The sequence below is a fragment of the Leguminivora glycinivorella genome, chromosome 10 (genome assembly GCF_023078275.1).
Source record: "Leguminivora glycinivorella isolate SPB_JAAS2020 chromosome 10, LegGlyc_1.1, whole genome shotgun sequence".
Taxonomy (NCBI): domain Eukaryota; kingdom Metazoa; phylum Arthropoda; class Insecta; order Lepidoptera; family Tortricidae; genus Leguminivora; species Leguminivora glycinivorella.
In genome coordinates this window covers 12,195,810-12,223,744 of record NC_062980.1, presented here as the reverse complement: position 1 = coordinate 12,223,744, position 27,935 = coordinate 12,195,810, and the positions used below count along the sequence as shown (strand labels likewise).

The 27,935-nt window shown below is 35.4% G+C and overlaps 2 protein-coding genes across 2 annotated transcripts in view; both read left to right on the top strand.

Annotated features, from left to right (window-relative positions):
• The first annotated feature begins 6,867 nt into the window (after nucleotides 1–6,867).
• Nucleotides 6,868–27,935, top strand: part of LOC125230554 (allatostatin) — a 48,140-nt gene continuing 27,072 nt past the window's right edge. Inside the window, exons 1-2 of the mRNA XM_048135738.1 lie at nucleotides 6,868–6,979; nucleotides 27,526–27,632. Coding sequence (XP_047991695.1) covers nucleotides 27,546–27,632 — 87 coding nt within the window. The 5' untranslated portion in view covers nucleotides 6,868–6,979; nucleotides 27,526–27,545. The remainder of the gene's footprint in view (nucleotides 6,980–27,525; nucleotides 27,633–27,935) is intronic.
• Nucleotides 21,837–22,526, top strand: LOC125230379 (craniofacial development protein 2-like). The gene has a single exon (XM_048135518.1). It carries the CDS (start codon nucleotides 21,837–21,839, stop codon nucleotides 22,524–22,526), a length of 690 nt encoding a protein of 229 aa, XP_047991475.1.

Below are 27,935 nucleotides of genomic sequence, written 5' to 3'. Positions count from 1 at the left end.
CAATATGTTTTAACAGGTTGGCTGTTGAGACCGATTACCTTAGTCTTAGAAGAAAATTTTACTTTTATTTATGCTCTAGAGCATAAAATGCGATTTTATGTCGTCTACGCACGACATAAAGGTGCACTTTAAAATATATTTTCATCTAGATACGCAGTACACAACAAAAGGAAAAAAACATTCAAGTTGTTTGACCGAGGACCTTTAATGTGTAGTTATGAGAAACGAGGAAAACGGAATTAAACAAAGATATTAATAAAATTGCATAAAAAGGTAATTGTATTTTTTTTGTGTCAGTAAGGCTTAGTACGCCGTCTTAATTATTGTAGTACTTAGGTACGTTGTTTTTGTTCAGAGCAGAGTAAATCTCTGTAGCTGCGGAACGTTTGCGAAAATAATAATGTATGGTTACGAGTACATTATAGTATGTTTAATTAACTATTAATGTAGTTTAGCTGAAATACGCAGTACGTGGCGGTACTTATTTTCACACAATTTCCGGATTTTATATGACTATTATTTAAGAAGAGCTAGAATAATTCTCTTAGCCCATACTAGTAGCGTCCGTTTCACGCGTCATAAGACCGTTTTCACATTATCCGATCCGATATCGGATGTCGAAAGGATTTCAATAGAAAAATCCGAGATGGCGCCTGTAATGTATGGGATATCGGTCCGACATCCGATATCGGATCGGATAATGTGAAAACGCACTAACACGCTCGGTTCTGACGCTCCCCATCGCCATGATAAATTGGCCCACTATTATTCTAGTTTCAGCTGTTACGACTTTGTAACACGAAACTAGCCTTATTGGATCTCGTCAGATATTACCTTTGTATTTTTCCAACGGTATTCCAGGCCCCGTAGCCGAATGGCATTTCTCCGACGCCAAACGAAAGCGATACGCCGCTGGCTCTGTCGCGCCAATACGCAAGCGCGATAGAGATAGATATCTACTAGCGCTTCGTTTCGTGAGCGTTTCGTGAGCGATTGTGCCATTCGGCTAGCCACCCAGGAAAGAAATGGTCAACCTATCGTTTTATTTTAATTTTATCATGATAGTTTGATTATTTGATACGAATTCAGAAGAGTTTGATTCCTCTACCAAAAATGTTTCAGTACAGCGCAGTTTTTGCCCAAAAAATTTCAACAAAATCAATCGTTTTTGGGTTTTATTACGACAGTTCGACCATTTGATACGAATTCAGAAGAGTATGATTCCTCTTCCAAAAAAAATTGAATCATGCGGAGTTCTTCCGAAACAAATGACAACACAAAATCTATCTACGTACCTTGATCCATTGAAATCGTACATTCAGCCTTGCATCAAATGAGGTAGTTCTAATTGGTGTTTCATATTGTTGTATATGCAATAGTGATGCGGCATCTAAGTTTTCCACCTCGAAAGCCAATGGGGTCATTATTAAATACACGAAAAACCATAAAAAATTTCAGTATTTGCGACTTTTTTCAACAAAGGACCCATGGCACAGCAAAAGTAACTATACACAACTTAAAGTAGACAAAATTTGTAATAAAATGAGACTAATTTGGTCTTGGTACGTCAAATAGTTTCGAAGATTCGGCTTCTCAATAGTTTGCAATATGAAGTAGGGTTAGTTGGTGAAATAAAGATAGTTAACGATAAATGAACTAGACTGGACCTTCGAATCTACAGAACTCCTTTAGGAGAAAGTTTACCGAGGTAGTATGTCTCCGTCAACTAATCAGGAAGGTCAAAATCGTCATCTGATGGTGGATCATCAACGAGTGGTTTATCAACATTGGCACACACCAGACCTGGTACTTTACCGCAGAATTGTCCACTGCAGTAGATGCAAACAGCTGAGCTGTTGATACCTACTTTCTCGCAATCACAACTGCTGGTACAACCTTCTTTGTAAGTACAGAAAATTGTTCATTTTGAGCAGAACCTGAGGAGTTGGTGGTTTCAACGTCGGTTGAGAAATGAAACCTTGTGGACTCCTTAAAAAATCATATTCAGTATGGATTAAAAAAGATTATACACCTCCGAACAGCTACAACTAGGTACTTTTCCCTTTTATCGAAATTGTGCAAAACTTTCAATGACCGTATCTCAGTAAATATATGGCTTACCAAGACAAAATTATATTCATAATAATGATTATTTAGTAGACATAAAATTGTTCATAGCCAACAAAAGTCAGAAAAGGTCCTAAAATTTTATGGATTATCATGAATTTAATTATGACCCCATGGGCTTTCGAGGTGGAAAACTTGGATTCGACATCACTATTTCATCTCTAATAATATATAATACAAATTAGAACTACCTCATTTGATGCAAGGCGACACCCCTTAATTGGTACGATTTCAATGGATCACCTGGCTACTTCATAAACCGATAAGATTGGCACTTACCATAGTCAATAAACAGCATTTGTCAATTTTATCTGTTTGCCAATGCATAATCGCTCGGCAATCACTTCCAAAGTTATTAGGGCCTATCTGGACACCGTTGTGTGATAAATCCTGTGTATGATGAATTGAATGGCTCATTCTGCATGGAAAAATTACGTGTTCGATATCGGATATGAGTTCTCAATAACGGACTGAGAAATCGTATAAACGTATAGTTATCAGTGTGTCAATATTGACGATTATAACTGATAAAGTTCATTCAGTTGCAAATAATATACTTTTAAAATATGTCAGCTTACTCATTTCGTGGCTGTAGTCTGTTCCGAAAGAGATGAGTCGAAGAATGTATTGGATTCCATAGATCCAACTAGGGAAAAAACAAATTATTATTAGGTACTAGCTTTTTCTCGCGGCTTCGCTCGCGATAGAAAGAGACAAAAAGTAGCCAATGCCACTCTCCATCCCTTCAACTATCTTCACTTAAAAAATCACATCAATTCGTCGCTCCGTTTAGCCGTGAAAGACGGACAAACAAACAGACACACACACTTTCCCATGTATAATATTAGTGGATATTAAAAAAAATACTAAAATGGAAAGTATTGCGATAGACATATCCACAATTAAAGATCAAATAAATGATATACAGCACAAAACAGATCATCTCATATTAGAACAAGATAAACTAAAAAAGGAAGTCACTGATCTCAAAAGTAGTGCCAATGACGCGGCTCAAAGAGTGGACTCAATCGAGGCAGAAGTACGAGACTTGCGGGTGAAGATAACTTCGGGCCCTTCTCTGACAGCGCCTACATGCGAAGATCTGTTGCAAGAAATTAATGAACGCTCTGTACGCGAAAAGAATTTAATCATTATTGGTTTACCCGAACCACAGTCGGACGATCAAACTGAACGAACAAACTTGGACACTGAAGAAATTGTTAAGCTGACTAAAATTGTAGATAATACCTGTCCTAAGCCAATAAACAATTTGCGGTTAGGAAAATATATGCCGGGCAAGACTAGACCTTTAAAAGCCACCTACGATGATGCTCTCACAGTTAAAACTATTCTTAAGAAAAGGGAAAAATCGAAACAAATGACGTGAAAATATACTCAGATAAGACTCAATATCAACAGAGGCAATGGAGGAATCTTAAAGAAGAATTACAGACCCGTACCATTAATGGAGAGACAAACCTTACCATAAAATACATTAGAGGTATACCAAAAATAGTAGAATTAGAGTCAAAAACCTAATGGGTCATTTACAATACCAGGCATCACGTCACATCAGGCAAAATATGCGAATGTAATAATTAATTTTTAAATATAAATATGTACTTATAATAAAATGAAATCAATCAAATCTATTGAATGTAAATAAAATAAAATAAATAAATAAATATATATATATAGAGACACCCATTAATAATAAACAAAATAATTAATTAATAATAAAATTATTGGTACCTAAGCAAATTTAATTTCAAGATTCCAAAGTGGTCTTTTTTTTTTTACATTCAATAAATTAATTAAAAACATTTTAAGGCATTCCTACTTCAATAGTTATAATAATATAATCCTATGTATATGTATATGGAAACATATATCCAATATGCAACTATGTTACTAAAATAATAATTTACAAAATTCGCATGAAAGTGTAAATATAATTACAATTACAAATAATGTTAACTCTTTAAGTATGTATAAGCTAAACCGCTCGGTTACATCAACAATCAACTTTTGTGTATGTGCAATCGAAAAAGTGCAGTTTAACCGGCCTCTTGGTTGTTTACCTTCGGAGGTGTGGGAGGCCGCATCGGTTTAAGTTGTAAATATAATTACAATTACAAATAATGTTAACTCTTTAAGTATGTATAAGCTAAACCGCTCGGTTACATCAACAATCAACTTTTGTGTAAAGTGCAGTTTCACCGGCCTCTTGGTTGTTTACCGCATCGGTTTAGTTGCCACGGCGAGTTATTGAATGTTATTCTTACTGTTATTGCATGCTACCCTCTCTTACTAGATTTATACTAAAACATTGTTTTCTCTGTAAACTGTAAGTGATTTATTGTAAATCTTAAGAGAAATAAATATCTTAAACCATAAACCATTTTTTACGGCGACAGAGATGGTGTTATCTATCCAACTAGGGATTTTTTTTTTATATTTCGCAATCTATATTTTGAATTTTTAATATTTCTGACCGGATGTTGTGTAAAAGTGCCCCTGTGGCGTTTCCTGAATGAACGGTTATAAATATTTGGTTTTCTGTCAGGGAAAGGTACACTTCCTTTGTCATATGTCCTACAAAAAGCGAGTTGATATTCACAGTTACCCAGATCCGTGCCCAGACCTCTCTTTTGGACGTAATTTAATGGCATACACTTATTCAAAATTGCCCTGTAATTTAACTTCTAATTGAAAGTATGTTTATTTAGTTGAATATACAGTATATGTAAAGCGAATACGGACGAATCTCTAATGGTAGTGAGTATAGGACATAAGAAATGTAATTAGATAATTTTAACTTAAAATTGAAATAAAAATATTATTCATACAAAATAATTCGGTTCTCAATGTAAAACGCTCAACACTCGCGTAAAACGCCCGTTGATAGTTGTCGTTGACTGACATGGTAACCACAGGGCCCACAGTGCTGCTGAGAAAATAAAAAAAAATATAATTATTGGTTGAAAATTAAGATTAACTCAAAAACACCCCTTAATTAATGATACCAGGCAGGCAATCATGGTCGCGCGATAAATGATATAACATCGGGCCGTCCCATTCGCACTATTTGTAAGTAAGATAAGATAAGATAAGATAAAATTTATTTCATAGAAAAATGTCTAAAATCAAAATAATTACAATACTCTTAAATAATCCTTAAAAACTATAAATATAGGTACAAAATCTTGTATGCAAAAATTGTAAGCAGGTCAACATAATACAAGTGCGATAGGGACGGCCTGATGTTTTATCGTTTATCGCGTGACCATGCTATCGGTGCTGGAGTCATTTTGTAGCGGCTGTCAGGAGCATGCAGAGAGCCGGAACGAGTGGTGGAAAACAGGGGAGGCACTTGCCCAGCAGTGGGACACATTATAGGCTATAGAAAAGTAATGATGAGAACACTAATTCATTCTGTCTGGTTTAATTTATCGCCCGTATAATGCTTACACACTTTATAATGCTTAGAATGGATATATCAAGGAGCAATAGTATGCATTAATGAAAAATATAGTTTTCATAAGGCTTCACAGCGGCGTCCATGTAGGACATAGCGGTTTTACCAGTCTATTTATGGCATATTTCTCCTTAATCTGAATACCAGCTATTATGTCCACGGCTACTCGTATGATATTTAGATTGTCATATATTCTCAGCCTTTTTTAAAAAGTGACTTTATGGGGATTTCCAAATATGGGTCAGTTTCTTGGTTATCATATTCTGTATTACAAATATAAGCATTTTTGGCTGAATTTGGATTTTTTGTCGTCAATGCAAAAAATCATTTTAATTACTTATCTATTTTTTCCCCTGAATTTCACGCTATAGATAGCGTGAAATAAGCGTAAATAAACAAAAAAAAAGTAAATAGTAAAAAGCGTAAAACTGTGAAGTAAGCGTAATAATGTAGTAAAGCATGTAAAGTAATTTAAACTCGTGAAAGCTTGATAGCCTAACACTCCAGACCGGTTTAAAATAATTTAATTATTTCTGATTAAAAATAAAAATAATTTATTTCAAATTATCTTTTTATAAAAACCATATATAGCCTTGGTTTGTAATTAAAAAAAAATTACAATAAGAAAGTCAATAATTAAGGTAAGTTTATTTCAAGTAAGTTAATTCTATTTTGTCTTACGTTTCCTTTAAATTTTATTTTATTTATTTATCATATGGCAATTAAAACTTCAGTACGCTGTATATGTACATTACAGCTATATTCTATATTTTATAATCTAAATTTTCATTCCTCAAAGTAGACAATAGCTGCTCGTTGTGATTTTAAAATCTTAGACTGGGCTTTTTAAAATCCTAAATTCGTAAATAATGATCATGTATGTCCGTAGCATCATAGCGTTCGTGGCCACAGATGTCATACTTATATATACCAATGGATCAAGCAAATCTACTTAGCGTGTCCAATGAACTCAGTAAAATCCACCGGGTTGTCCGTCTTTATTAGCGGCTTGCAGCCTTCCGGCGTTGTAAGTTAAAGTCAACAAAAACATTAAAAATGCATCGTTACATGATATTAAATTGCAACAACACAAAAATGACGAACACTCAAGGGCCTGAGACATATTTAAATTCACAGGCAAGTAACACTTCAGTAGAAAATCTGACACGCTCGGCTCCTATACAAATAGATGAACATGTTTCGTCTATCTAAATCTAGTTCTGTGTTCGTAGCTCTACGTAACCACGCGCGTAGCTCCCGCTACGAGCCACCGTATATAAGCCGCGGCGGCTACGCGGATCTCTCATTTGCGCTCAAAAACCATCGGCGGACTACGCGGAAACAACTCTTGCAACTTTACGCACGCTGTTCAAGGTAAGTTTATATCTTTAAAGTTGGGAAAACATGTTTTGTTGTTATCGTTTGTACTAAATAGGTACTACTTTTAAACTTCTTAAAATTACAACGTTTCGTAAATCGAACTTATTTATCAAAATTCTTTTTTCGGATTACTCACGTATAAGGTGACTGAGTAACCGGATAAAATATTTTTTATAAATGAATTCTTAAAATTAGATTTAATATGAAAATAATTATGAAATAAAAACACGGATTTAACTTATTCACAGTGATCCTATTTTCTGGTATATATACGTTAAACATTCTTTTCAAACTCCAAATTCTTTGCAAAGTTTCAACCCCGAAATATTGTCATAAGTGCTTGGAAAACAAAAGTTTTGTACATTACATTAAGAAATCCCAAACGATTTTAAAATATTTAACCGTGAGCTATCTTGATAATGATATTTAATTATTAGGAAAATATTATAAAAAATATTTCTAATTTAAAAAAAAATTCTTTGCACGAAATGAATTTTTATTCAAAAACTATTTTTTTCCTAATTACAATCTCTGTCTGACTTTTTCGAGTTAAACCGAAAACCTCGAATGTAATAATTTATTATAATTGAAATAATCCTCTATTTTATTTAATATTGTAAAATGTAGGAGCTCAAACACGATATCATTTAAATTTTAATTGATCTCAGCTCCTACAATAATTATATAATCAAACTAAGGAGCACATTTCCAACAAAGTTACGGAAACGAAAATGTACAAAATGTTTGTAGGAAAAGGCGAATTTCCCAAAATACCATCTTAATTATTTTAACATGATTTGTAGATAAAAAAATTGGAAACGGATTATTTCATGATTTGTGAAACAATTAAACTTCAAACAATACAAGGGCTGCTTTAATTTGACTAAATAATTAATTTCAATAAGGGCCCCGTTGTGACGGTTTTCCATTTCAACTTTGTAAGTAATGTAAAATAATTGTAATTTACAATTATATTATATTTTGCAGTATGTAGCCCGCTAATTTTTAAAAAGAATAGAAATCATTTACGATTTTTTTGTAATTTAATAAGTACTAAGGTACAGCGGGACAATTTCGACTGGGAGCCAAATGCAAAATCTTCCATTTTTTTAATGTTTTACAATGTTTGCATTATTAATTAGAGTATCCACTGGTTATATATAGCACGTGTGTTCGGTGGATACATGTGGAAATCAGCTTAATAGAGTTATAATGAAAAAAATGGATCAGTTACAATTGCCCTCCAGTCGGGATTTGCCCCGCTGTACCTTATTTGATTTAGAGAGTGATTTAGGGCCGTCAATTATAAAGTAAACCGTTTATTGCTGAAAAACTAACTTTCTAGACCGTATATCAGGCATTTTATATGATATTCATAAACTCACGCCGGTTTTCCGAAAGGGGTGGGCACATAAAGTTTCTCAAATTTCAGTGCCTCCAAAACCGAAATTGTAACATTACAGTAACAGATTTCTAGACCATACTACAATAGGCTAAATTGACCGTTGACAGCTGTCAACGAGCGTTTAACGCTAGTGTGTTTTTTATTACATTGCGTGCCGAATTATTAAAAAAAATATATTTCAAATTCAAGTAAAAGTTACCTAATTACATTTTTTACAGAATACGCCCGTATTACCTTTACACGCTGTATAACAGCGTCTTTTGATAAGTGTTGCTCGCAGAATGTAAATATGAATTTCCGTAACTGGTTCAAGCGGTTGTAAAAGTTCAGAGATAATCTTTGCTCAAGAATAATTAAATTCGATACTTTTAGCGGAACGCCATTCAAAGTTGTTGAGTGGATGATGGATCCGCTATGACAAAGTTATTTGCTTCACTGGACGGATAATGTTTATAATATTCTTTTTTGTGTGAAATAATTGCTTTTTTATGGCTTATGTTATACTCATAACCCAATTTAGTAGTAATTTAATTTGAACGTTTTTTGTGGTTGTACTTGTACAATTTTAGGTTAAAAATGTTTGGTGTTCGACTACTTTTTAGGGTTCCGTAGTCAACTAGGAACCCTTATAGTTTCGCCATGTCTGTCTGTCCGTCCGTCCGTCCGTCCGTTGGTAACAATATGTATATGAATCACGCCAACAAAGTGCAAAAATAAAAAATTGAAAAAAATGTTTTATTAGGGTGGGCCCCCTACATGTAAAGTGGGGGCTGATATTTTTTTCATTCCAACCTCAACGTGTGATATATTGTTGGATAGGTATTTAAAAATGAATAAGGGTTTACTAAGATCGTTTTTTGAAAATATTAATATTTTCGGAAATAATCGCTCCTAAAGGAAAAAAAAGTGCGTCCCCCCCCCCCCCCTCTAACTTTTGAACCATACGTTTAAAAAATATGAAAAAAATCACAAAAGTAGAACTTTATACAGACTTAGAATAAATTTAAAAGTGGAAAATGTCTGCCTTGGGTGAGACTTGAACTCACGGCCTCTGGATCGATACTCCAGCGCTCTGTTAACTGAGCCACCAAAGAAAATAAAAAGAAGAAATAGTGGAAAAAAGAATAGTAGTAGTGGAATAGTGTAATAAAGAAGTAGTGGAAAATTTCGCTGGCTTGGTTGAAGTCTTGGTGGCTCAAAAGCGCTGGAGTATCGATCCAGAGGCCGTGAGTTCAAAAATTTTCACTTTTAAATTTATTCTAAGCCTAATGGCATCGATTGCAGACGTTTCTGCTAATCAGAAGTTAAAATTTATACAGACTTTCTAGGAAAATTATTTTGAACATGATAGGTTCAGTAGTTTTTGAGAAAAATACGGAAAACTACGGAACCCTACACTGAGCGTGGCCCGACACGCTCTTGGCCGGTTTTTCTTTTTTGGTTGCAAAGCTTCGGGTAGGTATAGTTTTTGGTGATCATTAAAATACATAGTAGCCTTTTGTATTATGTAATTATATAAGCTTACTCGAAAACTAGGTCAGTTTCTAAAATACTGGCCAGTAGTGTTTATATACTTAGGTATTTTTTTAAATTAAGTTATTATAAACTGAAATTTACTAATGAATTTTGTTACAATATTAGATAATTTAAAACATATTTGTTATCATTATTATTTTTTTTAACATATGAAGCAAAGTTCGTCTAGAATCTTTGGATGCTTTATATATAAATAGAGGTACAATAATAGAATAATGTATACATCTGTTCACCTATGATTAATATTCATTGGCCTTAAACACAATTGGCCTTAGTTTATACTTGTGTTTATCAAAAAATACAAAAATAATGAGTCAGATATTCCCAAATATATAAATGATTATTTTGCAGCTCTTTACGTCGTCAATCTCGCATCGATCATCGTAAACGGTAAACTTTATTTGATAAGCTTCAAAAACTTGAGGCGGCTGCGTCGATTTAAGGTATAAACAAACAAACGATCCTACTTGGACAGCTAGCCAACTTCATAATAGCTTAACGCCCTGTAAGGTATCGTAGCTATAGTCTATCCCCTTATTAATAAACGTTCACTAAAATTATCAAGCCGATAAAGTTCGTTTGTCCCTTTCTGACGCATTGGTGTGATAGAAAGGGACAAACGAACTTTATCGGCTTGATAACTTTAGTGACGGTTTATGAATAAGGGGGTTAGTCTTTAGATAACTAAATAAATGTATACAGAATCTACCCTCAAAAGGCACCTTATGTAACTTGAGGCTAAATGAAAACATTACGAGTATACGACCAAGTAAGAACCGTCTTTGAAGACCGGTCTGTTTAAGCTTACTGGGGCTGTTATAAAATAAATTTAAATTTTAAACTGTTTGAATTTTTACAAACAAAACTCTTAATCTATTATTATTTAGATTCTAATTGAGTTAGGTCTAATTGAGATCATGCATTACATTACAGTTTCAAAGTTAGTATTATAATAATATACTTACATTTTAACTACATTTATGTCAATTCAGAGATTAGGTAGATTGTTCAGCAACATACTTTTATATGACTTTACTATTTGCTTATCTGTTCTATTTTCTATGATTGAATCATATGGAAATCTATTCAAAGCGCGTGGCAAGACACTTGTCCATACTCTTTTGCCATACTCATTTGTGCTGGTTGGTAATACAAAAGTTGGAATATTAGCTAAATTTCTCAGGTTTTCTGGTCTGCTTCTTTTTGTTAATTCAGGAAGTTTCCAAATATATTGATTTACAATAGCTAGCTATAACTTAGTAACTTTATTTCTCCTCTTCTTCTTTGCCTGTCCCTCTTCCCAGTTCATCTGGGGTCGGGTCTCCTTGTATTTCTGCGCCAAAGTGCTCTGTTCTGGCTTGTCTGCGTACTCAGGTTCTCACTCAGAATCTCTTTTTGCATGTCTGACCACCAGGTATCGGGTCGTCTTCCCCTTCCTCGGGATTGGTTAACTAAGTTAGTAACTTTAATTCTAATTTTTATTAAATTAGGACACTTTGTTCGGTTGTCGTTTGTTTCCTTTCTTTTAGTGAATATTTTAAATATATGATTTTGACTCTTCCTGAGACCATATACATCTCTAAGGAGAATTAGATTAAGTATACATTTTATCTTTAGTTGTGACATTTAGAGTAATTTGCACCTCTAAAGTAATTTTAGACTTTTTTGTATTTGTACTTTTTTATATTTAGAGTAGTTCTTGGTTGTAATTAGACATTTCAGAGACCTTCTACATCTCTAATTAATTGTATAGAGTTAACTTTAGTGAGAACTTAGAATTAGTATATGTATAATAGTATCAATAATTGTAATTTCAATTCAATTTTAAATATTTTCTAAATATGTACATGTGACGTGTAAAAGTGCCCCTGTGGCCTATTTACTGAATAAATTATTTTGATTCTTTGATTTTTGATTTTTTGAGAATCATAATCATAAGACAGATCGCTCAGTGACAGATTCGCTTGGTTTTTGTTTTGGTTGGTTAAACGGCAAGTCTTGTAACTACCCAAAAATGTACAAATTATTTGTTTACATTCTTTTAAATACCTAAAAGTATAGCTCTCCCTATCGCTCTTCTGTAGTGGTGCGACAGAGGCAGACTGCGTTTCGATCGCACAGTAGCCTCATGGATTGTCAGTTCGGCTGTTGTTGTTTTACTTATCTACCTCAAAATTTCACAACGCTAATTTGATTAAATGCGGAAATCATTCAAATTTATTCAATTCAGGTTAATGAGTAATTATTCGTTCTACTAATTTTTCTCCTATTATTATCAATCAGCCTTAAATATAATGGTTATGAGAGTTGTGATTTCATGCTTTTATTTTATTATTTTTTTTTAGTTATTTGCCTAATTTTATTAACTAGGTATTTAAAATCTTGGACAGTCCATTTGTCCCAGTTCTAAGTAATAAGATACAATAATACTAAATATTTTATGTCTGATGCTAAATGATTACACTTTGACCCATTTTGTGCAAATACTTTCAGCTAATGTTTACTTGGAAAGCGTATTTATGTCGCTTAACTTCAAAACTGGGTATTAAATCCATTCCGCTATAAGGTTGATTATCTTTCAGATCATATTATATTTTTTAATACAGTTGCTCAAAAAGTGCCCGTTTTTTGCTGTTTAGCGTGCGAGAACTTGTATTTTACGAACTAGTGAGTAAAAGAAGTATACGTTCCATTTTACGACTACTTACCGAGCTGTTTTCATATTAGTCTAGTTTACTAACACAAAATAAAACTATAAACATACTATTAAGTTCCTAATATTTAAAACGTTAATTTTCATATGTAATTGTTTACTTTTAATCATGCTAAAGATAATTTATAGAATGGTTTATAATTTGAAAAATAGGTCATAATGAGTCGTGTAAACAGAACATGGTTGGAACGAAACGCGTCTTCTACTGTCAAAGTAGAGGCGTCTATCATGTTTTAACTTAATGCACGTTCAAAAACTTCAATATGTTACGCGATTTGTCATTATTATTTTACGTTATTTTCAATATGTCGGGGCATAAATGGATCGATTAAATTAAAATGTAGTTGTACATTAAAGAATCGTCCCAAATCGTAATTGTTTGTTTTTATGGCACCCAATGAAATAAATTATGTTAGATGAATAGCAAACTCGAAAATATGCACGCAAGTTTAAAAGCTTCAAAAATACGCCTTTGAATTGTCAAATAATCCGTCATCGTCAATGTCCATGGGAAAATTGATGGTCCGGATTGTTTTATTTCGTAGTAGTGTTTTTTCGCAACTGTATTAAAAAACGTCGTTCGTCACACGTGCGAGAATGTCATTCTTCTCGCACTTATAACGAAATGTACTATTTTATATGTTCAATCTTTAAGCAGAATGAATTTACCCAGGTTTGAAGTTAAGCGACATATTTTAGAGATGTAGTGCGAAATGATTTGCCATCATATTGTTACGGAAACGTACGAACGTGTCATGCTACTATTTCAGTCAATCTCAGTACAAGATGTACTGACATTGACTGAACTGCATGACATCGCAAGTTCCCAGTTTCTATAATAAATTTCTATTCGATATTGATGCCTTTAATAATTCGTTATCTAGTTTAAAATTGCAAGTGAGACGTAAACTTTTTAAATAACTTTATTATAGTAAACAATATTTTTGGATGTCTGTATTTATCGATGTTTCTTGAATCGTAATAGGTACGTGTTGCATTCATTTTTGAACTACTACGCTGTTTTTTATAACTACCTACTGTTTAGGTTAACTTCCTATGTATTTTATGAACCTCCAGGTCTATTTGTATTACTTTCAGTTTCTGTAGGTACACTATGTACTACACCTATGTATGATTTATATTACGACTGTTTGTGTTCTAAAAAAAAAAAAAAAACGTTTCCGAAAAAATACGAAGGAAACCCTTTACGCACTACATCTGTACAAGTACATGTTTCCAGTTTCACATTTACATGTAACATAATTTATTGTACGTACTCACATGTTAGTGCGAACGAGATATACAGAAAGCAAATTACACAGACGTCAGCGTATGTGTCGCAAGCGCGGATCCAGCTTCGTGCCCAGGGAGGGGTCACGTGGTAAAGGCCCAGGGAGGGGGTCACGTGGTCTATTTGTATGGCCAACCAGGCTCCAGGGGGGGGGGGGGGTGACCCCCATGACCCCCCCCTGGATCCGCGCATGGTGTCAGTTTTATATAGAAAGGGCAGTCGCGCGTGGAAAGTACAGTGTGCGTATCCGAATGCACAAACGCTCACCATAATATCTCTGTCGTAGCTAGCTATCTATCTCTATCGCTCCTACGTATTGGCGCGACAGAGCCAGACTGCATTTCTGCAGCGTTCGGCGTCGCAAAAATGCCATTCGGCCACGGGGCCTGCTCTACAGTCATTCCAATCTAAGGTGGCAGCGATTTTGACAACCACGACGATGTGCAACGATTTTAAACCTCAAACTTCTATAAAATTATGACGTTAAGTTTCTTAATTAATCATGTACTTAAATAAAAAACATATGACCGATTCGAACATGAACGGAGATCAATTCAATATTATAAATTGAGAGTTGAAAGTCGTTAAACAAAATGGAGGTAAAGGGTGTAAACTTAACAAAGTTAGGTATATGTCATTCCATCAAAAAGGCACGATTTTTCATTATATACATACATACATACAATCACGCCTGTATCCCACAAAGGGGTAGGCAGAGCACATGAAACTACTGAAGCTTCAATGCCACTCTTGGAAAATAACGGGTTCAAAGAAAATGAAACTGACGTTTCAGTGACAGGTTGCCAGTCTACGCTACAATTTAACACATATCCCACAGTCGCCTTCTACGACACCCACGGGAAGAAAAGGGGTGATGAAATTCATAACCCGTTACCACACAGGCATAGGTATATGCTTACGTTAATAAATTAATATTATAAAGAAATTTTTAATTTTTGAAAAATGAAAAAACATCCTCGGTAAGGACTTCTTAGAAACGAGAACGTTCTCGAAACTCTTACCACAAGCCATTGTCACTTTGCCTAGTCACCTAAAATAACTCGCCGTCTTGGCCTGTTTCAAAAATAAGTAAGGAAATCTATTCGTCTTTCTAGGCTCTAATTGCAAATAGGCCAGAAATATAGTAGAGCTATTTAACTTTCAGGTACATTATAACCGAGTTACTTAGCAATTTCCGCCCCACACCACTATGGGGAACTTCCCTACCCACATATGTATGAACTAATTAATTACTTCAATATTTTAGCTACCTATAAATAATACCTATGTAAACAAGTTTGATAATCTATTTATCCAATTTGACGTGTTTTTGTAACCATGATAATGATAAAAAATGATTACAGCATTATCTTCATATTTATTGTTCTTCAAACACAGACAAAATTGTTTTAAAAATTGTTTTTAGAGACCTAAAACAACGATGAATTGATAACTAAAAGAGTCATTGAATAATATCGCTAAAACAAATTTAAAGTAGGTACATCGTGAACTCCACATTTGTTCAAATATAGGACTTAATTTAAATTCTGTCGATGATAGTGTTCCTTATAGCTCAAATGACAAACTCAATGTTTTTGGAACATAACCCTAAAATCTTTTATTTATTAGTTATTTGCATGACGTGCGGTCAAGACCGGCATACTTTATTTGAAATAAAGTTCAAGTGGATAAAACTCGACAATTAAAGTAGTCTGGAGTAATCCGCATGGTCCTATGAGCTAACAAACTTTATATTTTACAAAGCTGTTGTAATACTTTGGTGAATAAAGTAAACTTATGTGATGAAAATCACTTTTTTTAAGGTTCGGCGGGTTGACCGTCCCTTCGCGCTGAGTAAGGCAAGACCGTCTAGTGCTCGTTGTCGCGTAATTTCATATGGAAATACGTATCAAAATCATGATCATTGTTAAAATATTCTGTAATAACAGTGAATAATGTGATAAATATTAAAACAAATAACGTTGAAATTTACAACATATCAGCATTTTTCTATTTATAAGGCAAGACCTGCAAGCATATGTCCCGTAGATGAGGTTCAAAACCTTTTCTTTTCAGGTCCAGACAAAAGCAAAGCCGGAAATTACAATTAAATTTACCTAACACACCGGTTACACTCGACTTATATCCCATAAAGCCTAAAAAAGGTGCCTTATTCCGGTCTTACCGACTAGGCACAATTTCGAAGTTACATATTTCAGAACATAAAACATTAAATTGAACTCGTTTTAAGAGCATTAATAGTACTATACAGGAAGAACGATTATAAAATTACTACGTTACATACATAATGCACAAATATTCCGACTGCTTCTATTTTATTTTTACTTTTTTGCGTAACCATGTTGAACTCGATGTTTGAGTTCGAAACACGAATCAAGTTTATTGTTAACTAGTGTTCGTCCTATGAATATCTATTGAAGACCAGTGGATTAAGGATGAAAAACTGGTATACCTTCGGAGGTGTAAGAAGCGGTAGATATATAAATACTAAAATTATATTCAGTAGACGGTCTTTCCGGGTTGACGGTATTCCCGACACTGACCTTAATAAAAATTCTATCTTTTTAGATAATATAATATGTATTTGATATTGTTCTAATCAGTTTTCGTTTGTATTACTACAAAAAAAGTAGGTACGGGTTACGTTTTATATTTTTTTTCCAGTATGGCGATTGGCGACGTGTTAAGAATTTCATCACCCGCTTTCCTCCCGTGGGTATTATAGAAGTCGACTGTGGGATTTGGGTTCAATTGTGGTGGTGGTTCAAACCAGTCACTGCAATAACACAATTCGGTTTCTTTCAACCCCTTAATTTGCTAAGAGTGGCAGTGAAACTTGAGTAGTTTCGTGCGCTTCGCCTATCCCTTTTGGGAATACAGGCGTGAAAAGCAGCGTTTGTTTTCATTTTTATAACTCAGTAAGTTTTTGTATTTTAAATACTTGCCAATTGAATATTACCACAAATTCCACATGTTTATGTACCTACAGTAGATACGCACAATCGTGGAAATGACACAAAGAATTTCACGTTTTTATAATCAAAGGCCAGCGCCAACAACAAAGTAAGGATTTTATCGAAACGACACGACACGGGCTAAAGTTTATTTTACTTGACAATGTCTGTTTTGGTTTAAGCTTATGGTTTAATCTGTGTTTAGGTTAGCTCAGTTAAGACTGCTGGATCAGTTTTCCTCCACACAGAACATGCAGATTGCATTGTTGTTCAATGATAGATATAGATAATAGATAATTTGTTTTGAAAATAGGTACACTTGTGAGGCGTACTTAGGTTTAGGCGTGCTACTTAAGTGTATGAATTATTGATTTTGATTTTTATTTTAGCCGCGTAAGCTGAAGACCCGGGTTCGATTCACGGCTCGGCCACCAGTGGGCCTTGCCGTTTTTTCTTTCGTGTATGATATCTATTTCAATTTATAATTGATATATAGTAGTGTGACTACTTGAAAAAAGAACAAATCAAAAATATTCAGTAAATATAAATAATAAATAATAAATAAATAAATATTATAGGACATTTTTACACAGATTGACTGAGGCCCACGGTAAGCTCAAAAGGGCTTGTGTTGTGGGTACTCAGACAACGATATATATAATATATAAATACTTACATACATAGAAAACATCCATGACTCAGGAACAAATATCTGTGCTCATCACACAAATAAATGCTCTTACCGGGATTCGAACCCGGGACCGCGGCGCAGCAGGCAGGGTCACTACTGACTGCGCCAGACCGGTCGTCACAGTAAAATAATTTGATTTGTTCCGTAGTTGTAGTTTTATTTTGAACGCTTAATTTATTTTAAATTTTTACGACATACCTATTTAAATAAAACTGAACTATATGAACACGCGCCATGTTGCGGAATTTCATTAAAACAACTTTTTTCATACTATAGTGAACTGTCACCGCATACATACATCAGAATAATAGCGCCCTCTTGACAAAAGTCATACATTTATTTCTGGTCAGGCTTTTAAAATCAATATACAAAAAGGGAAATAACCAGATCATACGCATGAATAAGCAAATAACTGATGTGACTTGATGACATCTTGTGTCATCTCTACACGTGAATCATTCCTCAAACTCAACTATGGAATGTTTGATAACTTGATAAGTCACTTAACTTGAAGGTAAGATAAAGGTCCAGAATGTGAGATTCGGCAAGTTTTGAGACAATCAAGTAAATGCCAATTCAACGTCATCCAACCCTTTACAGCCGAGTGATCAAGAAAGTTGTCTATGGACCTTCGTTTGATGACAAGTAAATCTATTAGCGTAGGAGGCATGATACGAAATTACAAACCAGGGTGGCTAACCGAATGGCACAATCGCTCACGAAACGCTCACGAAACGAAGCGCTAGTAGATATCTATCTCTATCGCGCTTGCGTATTGGCGCGACAGAGCCAGCGGCGTATCGCTTTCGTTTGGCGTCGGAGAAATGCCATTCGGCTACGGGGCCTGGAAATTTGATGATGTTAAGTTTATAGGGAGAAAAATCATATTTTATTAAAACACAAACAATATAACAACTATAAATAGAAAAAGCATCAAACGCCGCAAATATGCCGCCCTAGGAACCAGCTACATATTTGCGGCGTTTGGCGTTGAGACCTTGGGGCCATGGGGGCCCAGTGCCCGTCATTTGTATAAACATTTGTCATCTCGCCTAATAGAGACCTCAGGCAACCAGAGGGCTGGCCAGTATTTTGCGCAACGTATAAGTATCGCTATACAGCGTGGAAATGCTGCCAGCCTTCTGGGTACCTTGCCCATTGACGGCGATTTAGGCCAAATTTTTTATTTATAAGTAGGTTAGATATTTAGTTTTAAGTAGTTTTATCATGTTTTTGTTTGTTTGATGTATTTATTACTATAAATAAACTTGGAAATAAGAATAAATATAATAAATTAGATTAAATAAAATAACTTATAAATAAAAAACCTCACCCAAGTCGCTGCCACCGGGCAGTGTGCCCAGAAGGCTGGCCGCATTGCCACGTTGGATGGCAATGCTTATACGTTGAGCAAAATATTGGCCAGCCCTCTGGTCACCTGTGACGTCAATTAGGCGCGCCGCTAGCTCTTTGTATAGCTGACGCGCGCTTGGCCCCCATGGCCCCAGTGTTTCCACACCAAACGCCGAAAAAATGTAACTGCTGCCAAGGGTGCCATATTTGCGGCGTTTGAGGTCTTCGGCCACAGACGCCGCATGACCAGCACCACCGCTGGTGCCCTGAAGATGGAACGCGCAAGTGTGTCAACACACGTGGCATCCCACACCAGAGGCCGTCCCAACTTCCAAGGCACCAGAGTCATACCGTCGGGCCTCTTGCCATCGTCCCTTGCCAAACCGACTGGCTCAAGGATGGCTGGGACTTTGACACTGACGAAGGCCCTTCGGATGATATCGTTGATGCCGGCATGTCGGGGTATGCGGCCGGCGCTTCTGCCATAGGAGAGCCCATGATGCCCATGGCTATCCACCATGGTACCACAGCGGCAGCGATGGGGGACGTTTGTTGTAATCCCTAGACGCAAACATGTAGCCAGTCGGAAGGTGGAGTTGTCAAGTAAGGTGCCTATGGATGGTGAGGGTACTGCTTGCAACCACAGGCCCGACTCCCACTCCGCAGTGGCAAGAAGACGAGCTCGATCTGCCGCGCTAGTTGACGTATCAACAAGACTATTCGGCAGAGTAGTCAGACTATTCGTACTAGACGGCAGAGTGGCTCGTCCCACTGCCTCTGCGAGCAGAGATTGGTAGGCGGATCTGTGTTGCCACAGGTTAGTAGCCAGACGTTCTTGGCCTCGGTGCGATGGGCTGCCTCTACGGTGCCGAGAGAAGGAGTTAAAATGCTGGTTTGAGCACTGTGCACCGAGGATAAGAAAGCTGGGAGCGAATGAGTGTATTTTTAACTTGTATAGGTAGGAAGTTTCAGGGTAGTTCTATCATTTCGTGCAAATCGGCAAAATTTGGGAGAATTTTTTAATTTCCATTTTTTTGTGTGGTAATGGTAAGAACTATGAAAAAGAAACATTTATCAATAATGCATTTTCTATTATACGCAAAATTTACCGATTTATGAACAAAAGATTTTTCCAAAAGAAATGGTAATGAAGTATAATATGGTAATGATGATAGATATTTATGGGAATGAAAATGCGATGATGGTAATGAAGTGTCAAATAAAAAAGCCAAAAACACAAAAAAAGACACAGAAACAGTAATTAATAATAACATGATCTATTTTAAATATACCTACTGAAAACGTAGTTTTGAATATTTACTTGTTACTTTCAATAGTCAGGAGCATGCTAATAAACGAGAATGGTAATTAACATAAAATGATGGTAATGAATTTAATACTGCAATTCATTACCACCGTTTTATGTTCATTACCATTCTCTTTATAGTAAACAGTAAATTACGGTAATGAAAAGAATGGTAATGAGTTTTCTTTACCTTTTGTCGATTAACTCTTTAAAAGCAAATGCTATTCTAGGTATATTTATTCACTAAGCTTTCGAATAGAATATTCATTATCTAAAAATTCATAGTTCAATATATTTTTTTTTTTTTTTTTTTTTTCGTTTCCGGTGCTAACTAATATGGACGTTGATATAGTCGCTCCACCGTTTTAATTCTCATTGTGCGAAAGAAACTAGCGAATCCGTGATAAATACAGTGAACAGTGAAGTTGAAGTGCCGATAAACATTAATTAATAACAGTTTTCCGAAAAAACTAGTCCTCAAAGTTAAAAAATCAACTTAAATATCCACGAACAACTTAAGAGGTTATAATCAAGTATCAAAAGTGGAAACAAAGCTGCCAACAGAGCCAACCTAACTTCGAAATACATCGCGGGCCGAGTTTCGACGTACATCGCGTGTCCACTCTAGTCGCGTTCCAAATCGAGTTCATCCCCCGTAATAATCATTCGATTATTGAACATGGCAACAGTAACCCAACTGTCACAAGAGATGTCATTGCTTCTGGAACATATGAAAGTTGAACTTCATAAACAAACTCGGAAATAACAGAATCTATTACAACTACAATACTGCATAAAGTGGACGAGAAGTTAAACCCAGTAATAGCTGAAAATGAAAAACTGAGGTCCGAAGTGGAAACGTTAAACAAGAAAATTCAATTCTTACAAGTGAACTCCAAAAAAAACAACCTAGTTTTACACGAGATTCCAGAAGCTGAGGATGAAAATATGGACAACCTGCATAGCGTGGCTATAGCAATTATTAAAGAATTGGACGTGGAAATAGAAAATAGTGATATCAATAGAGTACAACGCATCGGAAAAAAGACTGACAACGAAAAAATAAGACCCATTCTTCTGTCAACAACAACTCTGCAAAAGAAAGTTCAAATACTTAGAAACAAAAAGAAAATGAAAGAAAAAACGTACATAACGCATGACTACTCAAAGGAAGAAATGGAGAAACGCAAGGCAAAAGCTGGAAATTTTCGAGAAAACGAGAAAAGAAAAAGAAACTCGGAAACCCCAAGCCCCAGAGATCAGCCAAGTACTTCCACGAAAAAAATCAGAAAAGTGGATGCATTTCAGCTCATGCGGGAGCGAGCATACTCCATGTCCGAAAAAAATACCTATCTCGACAACTAAAGTGAAACGGAAACAAACACAAATAAATAAACAACAACATACACCACAAATCTCCCCAACCCGGGTGGTCTCCGTGGGGAAAGCGACCAAAACCTTCCAGCATTCAGCAAACAACATACTAAGCAAGAAAACTTAAATAATAATAACCTCTACATTGCAACATATAACACAAGAACACTATCCAGCCATGAAAGATTACTAGAGCTAATAAACGCAATGGAAACAGTGAAATATGACATCATAGGATTGGCGGAGGTCAGGAGACAAGGTGAAGCCATAGATGAGTATAAAGACTATATCTTATGTTACAAAGGTGAAACCCCTGGCCGGTTTGGAGTAGGTTTCCTTCTCAAGAAACACATGAAAAAATACTTGGAAAACTTTGAAGGAATATCGGAACGCTTGGCTGTACTGAATTTAAGCTTCGAGGATTACCAATTGTCTATAATCCAGGTGTACGCTCCAACTGAGGCAGCAAGCGATGACCAAATCCACCAATTTTATGAAACGCTTAACAGTGTAGTGGCAAAGGCACACAAAAATATTATAATTATGGGCGACTTCAATGCCAAGATAGGCAAAGGCCAACCAGAGGAGAAACTACTAATAAAAAACCACGGCTACGGAACAAGAAATGAAAGAGGCGAGACGCTGGTGAAATTTGCGTTCGAGAACAAGTTATCAGTCTTAAACACATATTACAAGAAAAGACCAAGCTGTAAATGGACCTGGCGCTCACCAAATGGCAAAATAAAAAACGAAATTGACTACATATTGTCAAACCAACCCACAATGTTTTTAAATGTTGAAGTATTAAACATTAACTACCCTCAGACCACAGGATGGTCAGGGCAACAATCAGAATACAAAGAACCAAAAAGAGCAGAAGCCATTTCAACAACTTGAACATAAAATCAGTACTAGCCAGCACAGAACAAATTGAAGAATATAAACACAACCTATCAAAAAATCTATCCAACCTTTCTAGAACACAACCAGTACAGCTCAGTCCAAAATTATTACAACAGTTTGACAAACTCAATTCACTCAAGCTTGCAACAAATTAAAAATTCAACAAAGAACCCCTGCAAAAGCCAAATCTTGTCAGATAAAACAAAAGCTTTACTAAGTAGGAGACAAGAACTACAAAGAATCAAACTGAAATCACGTTCAATGAAAAATGAGCTAAAAGCGCTCTACAAAATTACAAACAAGCTTATCAAAAGTGACTACAAACATTACAGACTCAAAACGCTTGAAAAACACCTTATAAAAACAGGCAGTTTGAAGAAGGCCTATAAAGAGCTCCAGTCACATAAAACTTGGATAAAAAATTTGAAAATGCAAGGGAAAACAGCACAAAACCGAAAAGAGGTCCTGACCATAGCTACATCCTTCTACAGGGAGCTTTATAGCAAGAGCGAAGACAAGGAAGAAGAAACCGCTCAAATAGACACCCTGCAGGACAATAATATACAAGACGAGATAAACGAAATCACCGAAGAAGAAGTATTGAAAGCGATCCAACGCCTGAAACTAGAAAAAAGCCCAGGCCCAGACAATCTATGCAATGAGGCTATAAAAGCTGCAGCGTCTCTCCTGTGCGGAGACTTACATCTTTATTTAATCTTATATTGAACACTTTAGAAATTCCAAGGCAATGGTTAGAATCAACCATCATACTACTATATAAAAAAGGGAATCCTAATGATATAAGCAACTACAGACCGATTAGCTTAATGCCCAACCTATACAAACTTTTCTCATCTGTTTTAGAAAAAAGAATTAGCACCACTCTAGAGAGACACCAACCGCTTGAACAAGCAGGTTTCAGACGAGGGTTTTCAACAGTAGACCACATACACTCACTGGAACAAATGATAGAAAAGCATCAAGAATTCAACACACCGCTTTACATAGCCTATATTGACTACAAGAAGGCTTTCGATACTATCCTGCATCCCGCCATTTGGGATACACTAAAAAACCAACAAGTTCATGACACCTACATAACAATAATTAAAAACATCTACAAAAATAGTACTAGCAAATTACAACTAGACAATTTAGGACCAACATTTCCGATAGAGAGAGGAGTCAGACAGGGGGACCCATTATCCCCAAGAATCTTCATAACTGTACTAGAGTCAGTTTTTGAAAAACTAGACTGGAAGACTCAAGGCATAAACATTGGAGGAAAGAACCTGACCCATCTAAGATTTGCCGACGATCTGGCCCTGTTTTCAAACAGCAGCAAAAGACTAGAACAAATGATGAACACATTAAATATAGAGAGCAAAAAAGTTGGATTACAAATGAACTACAGCAAAACTAAAGTTATGACAAACGGCATCAAACAACCAATAACTATAGATAATGAACTTATTGAATATGTCGACAAATATATCTACCTAGGAAAACAAATAAGCTTCAACCCCAAAGCTAATGAAATGGAAATAGAACGAAGAACCAAAAACACATGGAATAAGTACTGGAGCCAAAAGGAAACCCTAAAAAGCGACCTTCCAATTAATCTAAAAAAGAAAATCATGGACATGAACATTCTCCCAACCTTAACCTACGGATGCCAAATATGGAAATTTACAGCAAAGACCAAAAAGATGATAGTTTCATGCCAAAGAGGAATGGAGAGGAGTCTGCTAAAGATACATAAGATAGACAAGATTAGACACTCAATAATCCGAGGCAAAACTAAGATCATTGATGCACTCAGTCAGGCCCAGAAACAGAAATGGAGATGGGCTGGCCATGTTGCTAGGCTCCAGGATGATAGATGGACCATGCGAACCACAGCTTGGAGGGGTCCAGACGGAAAAAGAAAAAGGAGCCGGCCATTAGCACGTTGGAAAGACGACCTGGTTAAAGTAGCGGGGATCAACTGGACATGGGTAGCCCAAAACCGCACGAAATGGAGCCAGCTGGAAGAGGCCTATACTTCATATAAGGGTTCTGGTGTAACATAAAAACGGAAATGTTAGATTAGTTTAAGCTATAAACCAAAAATAAAAGGCTTTTTTTTTATTTATTTAGTTCAATAAAACACGTAACAATTAAATAGCAAAACAGTGCAAATGGTAATGAAGAAAAAACGTACCAAATCCAAATCTCCGGCGCGATATATTTTTTTATAAAAAAATGGCACACGTCTGTCCTGTTCACTGTTTACTGGCCGACTGACGTGGTGATACTGGTGATCGCGGTCAGAGCGAACGTCGTATAGAATAACACTTGCAATGCCTACTGGCCAATTCCATTATTGCAAATTAAACTTATGGTAATGAAATTATTTTCTGTACAAAAATATTTTGAAGCGGTGGATATAAATATCAATGTTAATACTGTATAAACCACCAAACTTTTTTTCCCTTATAAGTACTTCATCTAAATTAAGAGGTTAAATTAAAGCAGTACATGTAATAGTTATGTAATTTGCTCTCGAATCTATAAATATAGGTTCTAACTGGTAATGGTAATGAAGTTTTAGCATGTTTATATTTTATTTATATATTTTATATTGCAATAATATAATTCATTTTAGATGCAAAGTATACCTATGAACCTTACGCAACATATAAAAAATATTTGAAATGAATTTAGGAGTTAGTATATGTTTTATATCAACAAACATATGATTTGCACGAAATGATAGAACTACCCTTCAACCGCACCTTTTAACTTCTGAACTAGTTCCGCTACAGATTTAAGTATTAACAAAGGGACATTACTTCTTTAGGTACTAAACAGCGAGAAAAACGGCAAGCACTAAAAGAAATGTCAACGTATTATATTTAAAAGAAAAACTTGATAAATTATTGTTACTTTATATCATAACAAATTAAAAATAGACATGTAACATGTTCAATTGTTGTTGAAAAACCACAACGATAAAATAGCTACTTAAACGACTAAACAGACTACGTGGGCAGATATTTGGGAATCGTAGGCGTAAGTTTGAGATCCTTGTAATGTCCTCAAGTCTTAACGTAGCTAATAAATAAATTTCGCTATCATGATATTCATAATGAATAAAATGCGCAAACAGCAGAAAATTCCATGGAATTAATTGCGTCCACGCCACCAGTGCTATTGACGCTTTGACACCGAAGGAGCTGGGGCTAATAAAAAAGCCACAGCCCGCCGCGACTGTCCGACACATACAGCAAGGTTATTCAACATTTCCGTAAGCAATAAGCATATTAAATACCTAAACTCAAGCATAACATTTATTTTGTTCCCGTTTTTCGTTTTATATGTAAGAAGTTAATATGATATTATTTTAATTGATACCTAAGTCTGAAACATCTCCTCCGCGGGACAGGCATCTGCCTAATGTGGAGATCAGTTTAATTGTATACATGACTGTATTTTCTTGGAAATAAACAAATTATATTTATAATTTACTAGCTTTTGCCCGCGGCTTCACTCGCGTTAGAAAGACACACAAAGTAGCCTATGTCACTCTCCATCCCTTCAACTATCTCCACCTAAAAAATCACGTCAATTCGTAGCTCCGTTTTGCCGTGAAAGACGGACAAACAAACAGACACACACACTTTCCCATTTATAATATTAGTATGGATTTTTACATAACCTGTGAGAATATTAAACGCATATTAAACATGTCGAGCAATCTTCGACTTTATCTAAGCTATATGTTCGGTTTCACATATTTAATATATCAGTGTCTCACGGAAGTTTTGATATTAAATGTACCGTAAATACGTCGTTTATATCTTTCGTGTGACTCAGGCTACCCGGTACCTGATATTTCAATATTAAAAGAAACATTATGCTTTAGACATTTATAATAATTTTCTTTGTTATTTTACTTTTTCAACCACACCTTGTCATAGGTATGTTTAATGTCAACGTGACGATATCTATTTATCTAGATATCACACATACCTACTACAAAAGTACATAAATAGGAAGTATAATATATATGTCTGGTTAAAATATAACAGTTTGATAGAGTCAGTTAATAACTGTCGTCAAACAGAAGTAGGTTCAAATTAGTGGGTTAATTGCTAAAATGTAAGAACAAGAGAACACGAAACAACTTTTTACAGTATGAATTGGGCTATCAATCAAAATGGAATACATTATCAAGAAACAAATACATTTAAAAAATATACCTACATAATCTAATTATAGGTCGACATTATTGCATAAAAAACATCATTGCACCATCAACCTGTTACTTATACAGGTTGGTACTTCTTGGAAGTCCTACACTTATATCACATGTCGCAGTGTTTTGTATATCTGCAATGATATCAAAAATGTGTTGAAACTTAATGAATTTTTCAGTACAGATAGTGCTTTTTTACGCACTAGTGCAAGATGTGGTCCATTATATGCAAAGACATATGTAACTCCGTATAGACGGATAAAGTCTAAGAAAAAAAACGTACCTCAAAGCCCTAGAGAAAAAGGCACGGTGCCGCGGTGGCCTAGATGGCGTTACGCTTTTGGGGAACGCTGGGCTAGATGGCGCTAATATTAATATTTGACATTTTAATACATATCAAGCTGGGCCAATATGGGCCAAATTGCATGTCAAAACTGAGGTTCAAAAGTTTTAAGCTTGTGTCAAGAGATGGTAGTCTATGCACTGTGATTACAGACTTTACTTTGACAGTAACTCTCTATAATACTCGATCCTCTTTGATTATATGTAAGGTCGAAACTTCGGACGGCCATATGTACTTAAAAACGTCGTACGATACACGTGCCAAAAGGAAATTCGTAACTCGTGTCGATTTAAAACACTCCCTTCGGTCGTGCTTTAATTTATCGCCACTCGTTTCGAACTTCCTTTTTTCGCACTTGTATATATCGTAATGTACTATTTTGGAGTAAACATTAATTATTATCTCAACAGGTACCGGCAGAAGAATAACAATGAAGTGTTCGTCGGCATACAGCAGTATGTTCGTGTTTGTGTGCTCACTCGCCCTGCTCCTAGTTTCGGTGAATGCCGCGCCAATGGTAAGTAAAGTTTTTGAAATTGCTTTGTATTAAAGTACCTATATTTTTTTAGGATTTCGTACCAAAAAGGAACCCTAACACCGTTTTCACATTATCCGATCCGATATCGGATGTCGGAAGAATTTCAATAGAAAAAATCCAAGATGGCGCCTGTAATGTATGGGATATCGGTCCGACATCCGATATCGGATCGGATAATGTGAAAACGCACTTATGGTACGACTCTGTCCGTCTGTCTGTGTATTATTTTAACTGGAACTCATCGATAACGAAGAAGAATGTCTACTTTTTAAAATAACCTAG